This window comes from Oncorhynchus mykiss, chromosome 15 (genome assembly GCF_057628025.1).
Source record: "Oncorhynchus mykiss isolate SJ-2025 chromosome 15, ASM5762802v1, whole genome shotgun sequence".
Classification (NCBI taxonomy): Eukaryota; Metazoa; Chordata; class Actinopteri; order Salmoniformes; family Salmonidae; genus Oncorhynchus; species Oncorhynchus mykiss.
The window spans coordinates 49,269,875-49,285,667 of record NC_143036.1 but is presented as its reverse complement, the minus strand read 5'-3'; the positions used below and the strand labels follow the sequence as shown (position 1 = coordinate 49,285,667).

Genomic DNA, 15,793 nt, shown 5'->3' with positions numbered 1-15,793 from the left:
AGAAAGATCTGTGTGTATTCACAAAGTCTCTCATTAAATGGTCTGCGTCTCAATTTCCAGCAACAGGGTGATCAAATTACGATCCGACACCTGTATACACTGAGTATACAAAACATTAGGAACACATGCTCTTTCCATGAAATAGACTGACCAGGTGAATCCAGGTCAAAGCTATGATCCTATATTGATGTCACCTGTTAAATGTACTTCAATCAGTGTAGATGAAGGACCAGAGACAGGTTAAATAGTGTTTTTTTTAAGTCTTGAGACATGGATTGTGTATGTATGCCATTCAGAGGGTGAATGGGCAAGAAAAAACATTTAAGTGCCTTTGAACGGGGTATGGTAGTAGGTGCCAGGGGCACCAGTTTGTGTCAGGAACAGCAACGCTGCTAGGATTCTTATGCTTAAGTATCTCATGTGTATCAAGAATGGTCAGAATGGACATCCAGCCAACTAGACACACCTGTGGGAAGCATTGGAGTCAACATGGGCCAGCATCCGTGCGGAACGATTTTGACACCTTATAGAGTCCATGTGCCATGAATTGAGGCTGTTCTGAGGTTTTCCTAATGTTTGGTATTGTTGAAACAATAGTTGTATTCACAACTGAAGAGTATAGCCTATGTCTGCCTTTCAGTGAGCAGGAAAGGATGTAGGTGATGTATACACATACCAATAAAAAGGCTTATTTTAACTTATTGTATTGCCTGATGTAATTACATGAAGTTCATGATGATCACATGAGATGCCACTGTGATTTCCTGCTGCGGGAACATTCAGAACTCTCTCACACCACAAACACACACGCACAGATCAGCTCTGACTATTGCTTGATTGGATATTGTTGTATGTGTAAGCAATAGCTAAGTTAGCTAAGCAAAGTGCCAGATAGGTAACCATTTATAATATCTGCTGTTCATTATTATTCAGTCAATAAACACCAGCAGCTGACAGAAGATCTAGCTAAATTGGCTTCAGAAAGTAATGGAGAAATCTGGCCTTTCTGCAGCAGGTAGCTCTGGCCGGGCAGCTTCATCTTGTAGCATGTTGAGGGACTAACTCACTTCCACTAGCTATTACTAGCTAGCATGTCTATAGTCAGTAACCAGGTGGGGCTAGCTAGCAACCTGCTAGCTAGAGCAAGCCAACTGTCACGCTGGTATAAAGAATTTTGGAGACAGATGCAGGAATACACAATAGGGGTTTTTAATACACCCATAACAAACATGTATACAAAAACACTGGGCTGTACCCAAACAAAAGAGTGAGGGTAAACCTCGTTGAACGCCATGGGACGATACCCGTAATACACAATATATATAGCACGCAGCATAACAGCTGCACCAACGTATAGGTACTCACACCACCAACAGACATGGGAACAATAACCGACAAAGACAGAGGGAACAGAGCACACATATAACATACTAATCAGTGGGAATAGGGGCCAGGTGTGCACAATGAAGGTTCCAGAGGGATCCATGACACCAACTTTGATCAGCTGTTGTTGAGTTTGTTATATTGGCATGCTAACTTAATCTTAAGTTCTGCATTTTAGCTAACATAAGTATGTTTATCTTCCTGTCACACTCACACAGTCTAATCATTTCTTTGTGCTGTCAACCCAGACTGTAAACACACACCCTAAGCCATTTGAATATTCTATGAGGGGGCGTGTACTTGTGTACTTGCTATTTGTTTTTCATTATTCCATGTCCAACCAATTTCAACAATATAAATGAGAAAGCAAGTCCTATCCGATTTTCATTTTTCAAATTCAGAAACCAAAAAAGAAAATGAGCTGTTTTCTGTTTTTCCATTTTTGACTCGACAATCAAAATAACAAAACGTACACGGACCTTGGAGGTCTGGAGAATTTTGTATTGCAAAAAACAGTTTAAATATGGGCCAAGATTTTGTTTGGATGTTACATTTCAAGAACATGCCTGTTGGTTCTATGTTCGTCACTGTTTTCAGACTAGGAAGGACACATTTTGCAGAGAGTTGTTCCATATGCTGGTTTGCAACATTGCAGAAAATGGAGAACCTGGAGGAAAAACTTAAATCTGTTTTGTCAGAAGTGTGCTTTATACACAAAATCGACATACTCTAAAGATATTTGGAAGGGGTTTTACAGTTTCTCAGTCGCTTTGGTACATTTTTCACATCATCCCTTACATGTGCAAAATAATAAGTGCATTTCTCAGAACAATTTGTACAAACTGCAATATACAATAGAAATGTTTCTAAAGCTAGTCAGTCACTAAAAATCCTTAGTACATCTCTCAACAGTAAATATTCATGCCAATGATCATGTCAGTGTCATCAGAATGATAAGTCATTGAGTCATTGTTCACGGACAAGGTCGTCAAAATGTTTAGGCATGTTGTCAAGGTAACTGTGTACTTTGACAGTATTACCTGATGTAAACTTAGGCTACAGTTTGGATGACAGTTACTGTATTGAAAATGCACAAGGCTGCACTTCTATGGCATATATCAATTTCAACAGTACTATTTACATATTACTGTATGTGGGTTATTGATTGAAAGAGACTGGACAACCCAAGGGGCACAAAGGAAAAAAAACTAAATTAGAAAGAAACACAGGAAACCACCCCTAAGGCACAACTTTGCCCGCAGCACTGTTGTGCTGTCTCTACACATCCAGACGTTCCTGTCTGTCGGCCCACATATTCTCATCCACATCACACCGGATATTTTCCCTTCCAATGCAACGTGGAAATAATATTTTTGGAATGCCTTATCCATCCTCTGCAGGTGTCTACTGTGATGTCCTCTCATGCTGCATCCATTGCAGCCAGCAGGGTCATATGTGTGTGTGGCTGACGATCGTACACCTTCCACCTCCATGCTGAAAATAACTCCTCAATTGGGTTAAGGAATGGTGAATAAGGTGGGAGGAATCCTATGAGCATCCTCGGGTGGGTCACAAACCATTGCCTTATGATGTTTGATCGATGGAAACTCACATTATCACAAATGACCACATACTTTGGCAAATCCTCTCTAAACAGACCCCTCTCATCATCAGGGATGAGAGCCCTGTAGAGAGTCTCTAAAAGGTTGAGTAGATGCTGGGTGTTGTATGGCCCTAAAAGGGGGATATGGGTTAGGACATCATGCTCCGAAATAGCAGCATACATGGTGATATTTCCTCCCCTTTGGCCTGGCAAATCCACAGTAGCTCTGTGACCGATGATATTCCGACCCCGCCTTCTGCATTTGGTCAGGTTGAAGCCAGCCTCATCCACGTATACAAAGTTGTGAGAGGGTTCACTTGATTCCAACTCCATTATACGCTATATCCCAGAACACACAGTTGAATTTGTTTTGGTAAGGAAGAGTGACATAAAATGTACATATATTGCATGTTCCTTCCACAGCAATGGAAATGTGTGCCGTTTATGCTTACTGTACTATGTATCACTATAAAATGTTGCTGTAAAGTAGTTACATAGATATATGTTTTACCTGTACATACTGGTACCGTAGCTCCTTAGGAATGGTACACGGTACAGCTGTTTCGTACTCATCTGGTTTCTATGCAGCACCCTGTCGATGGTTGAGATGCTAACCGTATGGATGTTTTCAAAGACATCGTTGTCTTCTATAATGGTCCTTTGTATTTCCCTGAGTCTCATGGCATTGTTTGCTAGGACCATGGTGCAAATAGCCTCCTCCTGTTGAGGTGTGAAAAGGCATCCTCTGCCACCGGTTTGAGGTAATCTTGCAGTCCTATGTGGGGGAAAATGCAGTGATGCATCGCACACTTTCACATAGACAAAAACTATGCGAACACACATTTTACTGTAAAACATACAGGTGGGTGCATGTAAGGTGCAGTATGTATCTGTATAGAGTATATTTCTGTATGCTGTGGGGTTGTCTCTGACAGGTTGTAGACGTTGTCTACAATGCTCAAGATCCCAGGATAAGTGATACTTTTGACCCTCAACTGTTAGTCAACCCTATAGCTCAGTGCTCGTGCGGTGGCCCTGGCGACCAAATCCAGCAGCTTGATAGGCTGGAATCACATGACTCTGTTAATCGCGAGTGTATTTCCGCGTCCACAAGAGGACTTTAGCTCTCTCTCCAGCGGCTTTGAATAAAATCCTGAATAGGAGAAGGTATTTTTTGCATCCTTCGCGCTGTCGTCGAAACGTGTCGCCGAGCTGGGGGGAAATTCGGGAAAGGGGAGCCGCGCTGGAGCACCGCACAGCACCGACACACGACGCGGCACGAACATGCTCACTCGGGTTAAATCTGCGGTGGCCAATTTCATGGGAGGCGTTGTGGCTGGTGGCGCTGAAGGTGACTATTCCGGATCAGAACTGCCGCTGAAATTCCCATACACGAGACCCGAGTTCCTAGGACTGACCCAGGATGAAATCGAGTGCTCCGCAGATCACATAGGGCGGCCGATTCTCATCCTCAAAGAGACGAAGAGATTGCCATGGGCCACTGGTTACGCAGAGTAAGTACATTAGCCTAAACTGATGTACCCTATAGATACGTCCATCTTCCAAGATTTGTCAACCCTTTCTTTAGTTTCATTGCAAGGCTGCACCCATAGCCCATCTCTGCCTCAGCATCCGCTGCCTTTTACAGATAACGGTTTTGGAACTAGATTCAAATGCGTGCCACGTAATAGAATGAAACACGTTGGCTATTGCCTATCGTAGATGTGTTGTGTGTCACAGTCCAATATGTTATTCGCATGAAACAGAGAGAGAGTGTATGCATGTATGAGGATGGAGGAGAGAAGACAGCATCTGGGAATTATCATGTTATTTATGGCCATGGAGTTTGCGTGCCACTGACAGCTCCTTGCCTGCCTGCTCCCACGCACAGCTCAGCTCAGACGCATGAGAATAAACCTTCCAATGTAGCCTGCTCATCTGTAGATAGATGTAGGCCTAATATAAATTCCTTGTGTAGACCCATGCATTTATTGGAAACGAAAACAATCCTGAAGTCCAAACTTAAATGTGTGATAATAGCGAAGTGTTTGCCACAATAGCTCATTGAAATAGGCTAATCCTTTGTCTTTATGCAGTTATTTTATACTGCACACTATTATGCTGATTTTAATGGCCCACATGTTTCATTCTCCCATTTATCGCCTGTTCTCCGCAAGTCAACATCAACAGGGCGAAATTCCATCAGATCTCACTCAGTTACATCATCCAATATGCAGCAGTTTTCCACTTCAGAAAAGGGGGCTAGCTCTCATCAGCCCTGGGAGCTGGGTCTTTACCAGTAGCGGTGTGTGAGTAAAATCACTGGGGTAGCCAAACAACCTATGTGTTGTGACAATTGCATTGTTTGCTTTATAAATTGTTAGTTCATATGCCTTGTGACCTTGATATATATATATACACACAGTGGGGCAAAAAAGTATTTAGTCAGCCACCAATTGTGCAAGTTCTCCCACTTAAGATGAGAGAGGCCTGTAATTGTCATAATAGGTACACTTCAACTATGACAGACAAAATGAGGAAAGAAAATCCAGAAAATCACTTGTAGGATTTTTAATGAATTTATTTGCAAATTATGGTGGAAAATAAGTATTTGGTCACCTACAAACAAACAAGATTTCTGGCTCTCACAGACCTGTAACTTCTTCTTTAAGAGGCTCCTCTGTCCTCCACTCGTTACCTGTATTAATGGCATCTGTTTGAACTTGTTATCAGTATAAAAGACACCTGTCCACAACCTCAAACAGTCACACTCCAAACTCCACTATGGCCAAGACCAAAGAGCTGTCAAAGGACACCAGAAACAAAATTGTAGACCTGCACCAGGCTGGGAAGACTGAATCTGCAATAGGTAAGCAGCTTGGTTTGAAGAAATCAACTGTGGGAGCAATTATTAGGAAATGGAAGACATACAAGACCACTGATAATCCCCCTCGATCTGGGGCTCCACGCAAGATCTCACCCCATTGGGGTCAAAATGATCACAAGAACGGTGAGCAAAAATCCCAGAACCACACGGGGGGACCTAGTGAATGACCTGCAGAGAGCTGGGACCAAAGTAACAAAGCCTACCATCAGTAACACACTACGCCGCCAGGGACTCAAATCCTGCAGTGCCAGACGTGTCCCCCTGCTTAAGCCAGTACATGTCCAGGCCCGTCTGAAGTTTGCTAGAGAGCATTTGGATGATCCAGAAGAAGATTGGGAGAATGTCATATGGTCAGATAAAACCAAAATATAACTTTTTGGTAAGAACTCAACTCGTCGTGTTTGGAGGACAAAGAATGCTGAGTTGCATCCAAAGAACACCATACCTACTGTGAAGCATGGGGGTGGAAACATCATGCTTTGGGGCTGTTTTTCTGCAAAGGGACCAGGACGACTGATCCGTGTAAAGGAAAGAATGAATGGGGCCATGTATCGTGAGATTTTGAGTGAAAACCTCCTTCCATCAGCAAGGGCATTGAAGATGAAACGTGTCTGGGTCTTTCAGCATGACAATGATCCCAAACACACCACCCGGGCAACGAAGGAGTGGCTTCGTAAGAAGCATTTCAAGGTCCTGGAGTGGCCTAGCCAGTCTCCAGATCTCAACCCCATAGAAAATCTTTGGAAGGAGTTGAAAGTCTGTGTTGCCCAGCAACAGCCCCAAAACATCACTGCTCTAGAGGAGATCTGCATGGATGAATGGGCCAAAATACCAGCAACAGTGTGTGAAAACCTTGTGAAGACTTACAGAAAACGTTTGACCTCTGTCATTGCCAACACGGGGTATATAACAAAGTATTGAGATCAACTTTTGTTATTGACCAAATACTTATTTTCCACCATAATTTGCAAATAAATTCATTAAAAATCCTACAATGTGATTTTCTGGATTTTTTTTCTGGATTTCTTTTTTTTTTGTCTATCATAGTTGAAGTGTACCTATGATGAAAATTACAGACCTCTCTCATCTTTTTAAGTGGGAGAACTTGCACAATTGGTGGCTGACTAAATACTTTTTTGCCCCACTGTGTGTGTGTATATATATATATCATATTGGTCTCCCGAGTGGCGCAGCGGTCTAAGGCACAGCATCTCCATGCAAGAGGCGTCACTACAGTCCCTGGTTTGAATCCAGGCTGTATAACATCTGGCCGTGATTGGGAGTCCCTTAGGGCGGCGCACAATTAGCAGAACGTCGTCTGGGTTTGGCCGGGGTAGGCTGTCATTGTAAAATTGAATTTGTTCTTAAATGACTTGCCTAGTTAAATAAAAAAAGACAAGAAGAAGATACAGTTGCAGAATAAATTCAACCACACCTTTGTTTCATCACAAAACTGGAGAGCATAGTTGGTGAAATCCACCAACCATATTGCATGTAGCAAACAGTTACATGACCTATAGAATGGACAAGCAAGTTCATGTTTCCTGAAATTTACAGACTACAAAACATCTATTGATTTAGAACCATGGAGAATTATATATATATATATACCGTTGAAGTCGGAAGTTTACATACACTTAGGTTGGAGTCATTAAAACAAATTTTTCAACCACTCCACAAATGTCTTCTTAACAAACTATAGTTTTGGCAAGTCTGTTAGGACATCTACTTTGTGTATGACACAAGTAATTTTTCCAACAATTGTTTACAGACAGATTATTTCACTTATAATTCACTGTATCACAATTCCATTGGGTCAGAGGTTCACATACACTAAGTTGACTCTGCCTTTAACAGCTTGGAAAATTCCAGAAAATTATGTCATGGCTTTAGAATCTTCTGGCAGGCTAATTGACATCATTTGAGTCAATTGGAGGTGTACCTTTGGAAGTATTTCAAGGTCTACCTACAAACTAAGTGCCTCTTTGCTTGACGTCATGGGAAAATCTAAAGAAATCAGCCAAGACCTCAGAAAAAAATTGTGGACCTCCACAAGTCTGGTTCATCCTTGGGAGCAATTTCCAAATGCCTGAAGGTACCACGTTCATCTGTTCAAACAATAGTACGTAAGTATAAACACCATGGGACCACGCAGCTGTCATACCGCTCAGGAAGGAGACGCGTTCTGTCTCCTAGAGATTAACATACTCTGGTGCGAAAAGTGCAAATCAATCCCAGAACAACAGAAAGGACCTTGTGAAGATGCTGGAGGAAACGGGTACAAACGTATCTACATCCACAGTAAAACGAGTCCTATATCGACATAACCTGAAAGGCCACTCAGCAAGGAAGATGCCACTGCTCCAAATCCGCATAAAAAAAGCCAGACTACGGTGTGTAACTGCACATGGGGACAAAATCGTACTTTTTAGAGAAATGTCCTCTGGTCTGATGAAACAAAAATAGAACTGTTTGGGCATAATGACAATCATTATGTTTAGAGGACAACGGGAGAGGCTTGCAAGCCGAAGAACACCATCCCAAACGTGAAGCACGGGGGTAGCAGCATCATGTTGTGGGGGTGCTTTGCTGCAGGAGGGACTGGTGCACTTCACAAAAAGATGGCATCATGAGGATTGAAAATTATGTGGATATATTGAAGCAAGTTAAAGCTTGGTCGCAAATGGGTCTTCCGAATGGACAATGACCCCAAGCATACTTCCAAAATTGTGGCAAAAGGGCTTTAACTCTTTGAACCACCCATCCCGTATCCGGGATAATTGTCATCAACTACGCTAAATAGCATAGCGCAACGGTCAAATAATCTTACAAGAAAATATTCATGAAATCACAAGTGAAATATAGCGAAACACAGCTTAGCCTTTTGTTAATCACCCTGTCGCCTCAGATTTTGAAATTATGCTTTACAGCAAACAATACAAGCATTTGTGTAAGTTTATCGATATATAAGCAAAACATTATGTACACATAGCGGCAGATAACTTGGTCACGAAAATCAGAAAAGCAAGTGGATGTTTTCACTCACAAGACTCCCAGTTAGACAGCAAATGTTCCTTTTGTTCCATAAAGATATTTTTTATATCCAAATACCTCCGTTAGTTTGATGCGTTATACCTAGAATCCACCGGAAATAGCGGTCACGACAACGCAGACAAAAATTCCAAATTATATCCATAATATCGACAGAAACATGGCAAACGTTTTTTATAATCAATACTCAAGGTGTTTTTCAAATATCTATTCGATAACATATCAACCGGGACAGTTGGCTTTTCACTAGGACCGGGAGGAAAAATGGCTACCTCTCTGTTTTGCGCAAAAATCACACTGAGAGCCAACAACAGACCACTTACGCATTGTGGACGTTTACGCTCATTCTTCAAAATAAAGGCCTAAAACTATGTCTAAAGGCTGTAGACACCTTAAGGAATCCACAGAAAAAGGAATCTGGTTGATATCCCTTTCAATGGGCAATAGGGATGCATAGAAAGACAGGGGTTTCAAAATAAGAGTCACTTCCTGATTGGATTTTTCTCAGGCTTTTGCCTGCAATATCAGTTCTGTTATACTCACAGACAATATTTTTACAGTTTTGGAGACTTTGGTGTTTTCTATCCTAAGCTGTCAATTATATGCATATTCTAGCATCTGGTCCTGAGAAATAGGCAGTTTACTTTGGGAACGTTATTTTTCACAAAAATAAAAATAGTGCCCCCCAGCTTCAAGAGGTTTTAAGGACAGCAAAGTCAAGGTATTGGAATGACCATCACAAAGCCCTTACCTCAAAAAAGCGTGTGGGAGCAAGGAGGCCTACAAAGCTGACTCAGTTACACCAGCTCTGTCAGTAGGAATGGGACCTAATTCACCCAAATAATTGTGGGAAGCTTGTGGAAGGCTTCCTGAAACGTTTGACCCAAGTTCAACAATTTAAAGGCAATGCTACCAAATTCTTCTGACCCACTGGGAATGTGATGAAAGAAATAAAAGATGAAATAAATAATTCTCTCTACTATTATTCTGACATTTCACATTCTTAATATAAAGTGGTGATCCTAACTGACCTAAGACAGGGAATTATTATTAGGATTGAATGTCAGGAATTGTGAAAAATTGAGATTAAATGTATTTGGCTAAGGTGTACGTAAACTTCCGACTTCAACTGTAAATCAGAAAGAATCAGAAATACAGTGTAAACATTGTTAATGTTGTAAATGACTATTGTAGCTGGAAACGGCAGATTTTTAATGGAATATCTACATAGGCGTATAGAGGGCCATTATAAACAACCATCACTCCTGTGTTCAAATGGCACGTTGTGTTAGCTAATCCAAGTTTATCCTTTTAAAATGCTAATTGATCATTAGAAAACCCTTTTGCAGTTATGTTAGCATAGCTGAAATCTGTTGTTCTGATTTAAAGAAGCAGTAAAACTGGCCTTCTTTAGACTAGTTGAGTATCTGGAGCGTCAGCATTTGTGGGTTCGATTAGGCTCAAAATGGCCAGAAACAAATAACTAACTTCTGAAACTCGTCAGTCTATTCTTGTTCTGAGAAATGAAGAAGAAATTGCCAAGAAACTGAAAATCTTGTACAACGCTGTGTACTACCCCCTTCACAGAACAGCACAAACCATATCTCAGGCTGGCCAATAAAAATAAAAGATTAAGATGTGCAAAAGAACACAGACACTGGACAGAGGAAGATAAGAAAAAAAGTGTTATGGTCAGACAAATCTAAGTTTGAGATCACAGAGAAGATCCGAACACAAGATGCAGAAAAAATGAATAGATGCTGTAGTAGTGCTTGACGCCATCTGTCAAGCATGGTGGAGGCAATGTGTTTGTCTGGGGGTGCTTTGGTGCTGGTAAAGTGGGAGATTTGTACAGGGTTAAAGGGATCTTGAAGAAGGAAGGCTATCACTCCATTTTGCAACGCCATGCCATACCCTGTGGACGGTGCTTAATTGGAGCCAATTTCCTCCTACAACAGGACAATGACCAAAAGCACAGCTCGAAACTATGCAATAACTATTTAGGGAAGAAGTAGTCAGCTGGTATTCTGGACTGGACAGCACAGTCACCAAATCTCAACCATATTGAGTTGTTGTGGGAGCAGCTTGACCGTATGTTAGTAAGACATGCCCATCAAGCCAATCCAACTTGTGGGAGGTGCTTCAGGAAGCATGTGTTGAAATGTCCTCAGATTACCTAAACAAATTGACAACTAGAATGCCAAACGTCTGCAAGGCTGTAATTGTGGCAAGTGGAGGATTCTTTGACGAAAGAAAAGTTACAAGGACACAATTATTATCGCAATTGAAAATCATTATTTTACAACCTACAACTGTTACTGTAATTTAGTTATTCCAATATGTTTTCATTAACCTTTTGTGACTAGGGGGCAGTATTTTCATTTTTGGAAAAATAACGTTCCCGTAGTAAACAGGATATTTTGTCAGGACAAGATGCTAGAATATGCATATAATTGACAGCTTAGGATAGAACACACTCTAAAGTTTCCAAAACTGTAAAACTATTGTCTGTGAGTATAACAGAACTGATGTTGCAGGCGAAAGCCTCAGAAAAATCCAAACAGGAAGGGACTCTTATTTAGAAGGCTCTGTGTTCCTATGCGTCCCTATTGAGCAGTGAATGAGATATCAACCAGATTCCTTTTCTATGGCTTCCCTAATATGTATAGAGTCACAATACATAGTTTCAGGTTTTTATTTTGAAAAATGAGCCTGAACGTCAACATTGCGTCAGTGGTCAGCTGAAGTCTCTCAGTGTTTTGCAAAGTAAAGGACAAATGCGGCCATTGTTTCTATCATACTAAGAAGCCACCAGTCCCGGTTGATATATTATTAGATATTTGAAAAACACCTTGAGGATTGATTGTAAACAACGTTTGCCATGTTTCTGTCGATATTATGGAGCTAATTTGGAATATTTTTCGGCGTTTTCGTGACTGCAATTTCCGGGCGATTTCTCAGCCAAACAAGAACAAACGAAGCTATTTCGCCTACAAAAATAATATTTTTGGAAAAAAGGAACATTGGCTATCTAACTGGGAGTCTCGTGAGTGAAAACATCCGAAGCTCATCAAAGGTAAACTATTTAATTTGATTATGCTATGCTAGGCTATCGATAAACTTACACAAATGCTTGTCTAGCTTTGGCTGTAAAGCATATTTTGAAAATCTGAGATGACAGGGTGATTAACAAAAGGCTAAGCTGTGTCTCAATATATTTCACTTGTGATTTTCATGAATAAGAATATATGTCCGTTGCGTTATGCTAATTAGTGTCAGTCGATGATTACGCTCCCTCATGCGGGATGGGGAGTCACTAGAGGTTTTAAACACTACATGAAAATATCAATTATATACTAGAATAAGACAAACCAATACATGTATGTACACACGATCAACTTCAATGACTGTTCTAACCTACATCAGAATCTTAACTCTACTTATTAGGATTTTCTGTTACAATCTTCATGAAAAAACAGTCTATACATTGAAACAAGAAACCATCTAAATTCCCTAAACATCAAATATGGTCTCCTCGCGAGTGAAAGGATCCGGATTTTTCTATTATGTCCGGAGCCATGCATTCATCATTCCACGGGTCAGAGCTTAGAATGGGTCCATATTTCACCATCTGAAGTGTCATTGATTTCTCCAGAGTCCTGGAAATGAGAACTTTCACACACGGAATCAAAACACATCCACACAAAACTAACACAGTCACACAGGTGAAGGTAGCCCATAACACAGTAATCATAACATTTTTCCATCTTCCAAACACACTGTCAACCCAATTAGTCAGAGAAGTATCCACCCCTGAGTTCACTGCCAACTCGTGAGCCAGGGTGTGTAAACCAGCCAAGGCATAGGCAACTGATCCATCCGGTGCTGTGTCATCGGCTTCCAATCTACCTCCATACACTTCCACCCTTTTCAGCCTGTAAACATATCCAAGACTGTTCTATTCTGCCAAGCCATTCATTACATCTATGATATAATTGATGAAGCACTGTGGATTTTAATAGATATAATTGATCCAATCCACATTCTCATTGAGAGTGGACCACCAAAAAATACTTGACTCTAATCCTGCCAAGATCTGATTTCTAGCTTTGAACTCGTCTGGCACCCCCCGTGGAACCACGGAGGCGGAGTACTTATTTTCTCCCGTTTGGTCAACTTTATGTCATGATGTTGAATGAGTGTGAAAGGCATTCTCAAATGTACCAGTACACATACCCCTGTCCAATTAGCCAGTAATACTCGGCCATAACGTCATTCCCCCACACAACCACCAGATGTCAGCCCTGGGCCTCCTTATCTTACTGAAATCCCCAGAACTCAACCAGCCTGCCAAATCACTCATTTATCGCATCAGAAGTAACATTATCTGTCCTATTGCAGGTACTGATTTCCCCCACATATTTCTCCCACAGTCTCCACAGTCTCCCCTTGCCTCTGTGAAAGGAGGAAGCTTAGATTTCAGAGGAACATGTGGATATAAATAGTGCAAATCCATATAACTGTTATTATCTGGCTTTCCTGCTTCCATGAATAACTTTACCATACAGGCCATTCCCTTAGGTGAATTAATTCCATTTAATGGAAAAGGGATGGTTGTCAACTGAGGTTTTGCTGTGACACAAGCATAGAATTCTTCTTTAGCTACTGATCTGGCCGTATATTTAATCCACTCTAACCAGAGGTTAGAATCCCCATAACCAGTTTCCATCTCAATTACTTCCTTAAGATCTTTCATCTGAACTATCCACACCGGCTCTTGGCTCTGGACAACTCCACAGTCAGTATCTGCTTTGTCAAGGGGACTCTGCTTGTATTCTGCTGACTATAGAGCAATTATCTGCTCTAACTTTTTCTACCCAGAATGCACTAGATTATCAACTGAAACCCTTACTTTCACTACACTCCATCTTCTTCCATACTGGGTATGTAGATTTATGTAGCCCTCTCACATGATGTGAGCTATAACCTGTTTCCATGAACTACACAGGGACTTGCATAGATGTCTTCCATAATAGCTGCTCTTAGTCCTGAACTGCCAAGGAGTCAGAGGCCCCATTTGGTCTACATAGAACTCCTCTGAGACATCCTTCCCAGTCTCATTCTCACTTCCTGTATATCCAGATCAAGTGATCTCTTATGCTTGGTTAATACTAAATCCTCATTGTCTAACTACCTGTCAATATTACCCTCTGGCCTTCTCGGGGTTCATGGTGTACCAGGAATAAGGCTCCCACAACCAGACAGCTCAGGATGGCCAGCCCACCTATAAAGCCCCACCCTCTCCCAGAGAACACATCATCAGCTAGAGCCAGACACACTTTCACTTCTATGAACAAACACAGGGATGGAATGACATCTTCATTCGAGAGATGGCCCCCGGAATTCTGTTAATTCCAGTTCTCCTCTCGAACACTGTTATTGTTCGACCGTGTCATTGTGTCTTATCCTCCCACAGTGTGATATGAATCCGGGTAGCTCTTTCAGCTAGCTGTCACCAGGAGTCCTTGGTATGGTTCCCCCAACAGGCCTCAGGGACTGGATTGAGTGACTTCACCTGTAATTCACCTGTAGTGCATAAAATCTTGGACATACAGGTTGGGTTAACAAACAGTTTCTCATTTGTTCTATCTTCAACTTCTATACCTACTTGTTAGCTAAAAAAATGTTTTATTAGTTTATTATCCAGTAGGCCACATCCTATGCTAGACCACAACTTACCCATCCCCCCTTTGATACCTGGCTCTGCCCAGGTAACAACCTTGCCTGCTCTAAACAATGACTTAGGTAAGATTAGTAAATTATCCTTATGTCTGACATCATCATGTAGGAGCGCCCCTTTCATTCTCCACGTGTCCAATTCTCCCTTGGGCATCCATTCATATCAATCCTGTACCAATTCTCTGTCAAGTGTCTTATCTACTTTAACTTCTTGAAACTCTGGGGGCGGTATTTCATTTTTGGATAAAAAACGTTCCCGTTTTAAACGGGATATTTTGTCACGACAAGATGCTCGACTATGCATATACTTGACAGCTTTGGATAGAAAACACTCTAACGTTTCCAAAACTGCAAAGATATTGTCTGTGAGTGCAACAGAACTGATGTTACAGGCGAAACCCAGATAAAAATCCAATCAGGAAGTGCCGCATTTTTTGAAACCGCTTCACGTCAATGACTCCTTATATGGCTGTGAATGGGCTACGAATGAGCTTACGCTTTCTACGTATTCCCCAGCATTGTGACGTATCTTTACGCATTTATGTTGAAGAATAGCCGCAAGGGACCACATTGAGCAAGTGGTGATGGCTCCCTCAGAAAATCTTGCGTAAAGTACTGAGGTAGCCATTTTTCCAATCGCTTCTTATGAGAAACTAATTGTCCCGACGGATATATTATCAAATAGATATGGGATAAACACCTTGAGGATTGATTCTAAACAACGTTTGCCATGTTTCTGTCGATATTATGGAGCTAATTTGGAAAAAAGTTTGGCGTTGTAGTGACCGCATTTTCCGGTCGATTTCTCATCCAAATATGAAGAACAAACGAAGCTATTTCGCCTACAAAAATATTATTTTGGGAAAAAATGAACATTTGCTATCTAACTGGGAGTCTCCTGAGTGAAAACATCCGAAGTTCTTCAAAGGTAAATGATTTAATTGGATTGCTTTTCTTATTTTCGTGAAAATGTTGCCTGCTGCCAGCAGAGCCTAGCATAGCATTATGCCATGATAAACCTACACAAATGCTTGTCTAGCGTTGGCTGTAAAGCATATTTTGAAAATCTGAGATGACAGTGTGATTAACAAAAGGCTAAGCTGTGTCTCAATATATTTCATTTGTGATTT

At 41.2% G+C, this 15,793-nt stretch overlaps 1 protein-coding gene across 1 annotated transcript in view; it reads left to right on the top strand.

Annotated features, from left to right (window-relative positions):
- Positions 1–3,903: 3,903 nt before the first annotated feature.
- The window catches only part of LOC110490153 (protein phosphatase 1H), a 52,128-nt gene continuing 40,238 nt past the window's right edge, over positions 3,904–15,793 (top strand). Inside the window, exon 1 of the mRNA XM_021563362.3 lies at positions 3,904–4,500. Coding sequence (XP_021419037.3) covers positions 4,271–4,500 — 230 coding nt within the window. The 5' untranslated portion in view covers positions 3,904–4,270. The remainder of the gene's footprint in view (positions 4,501–15,793) is intronic.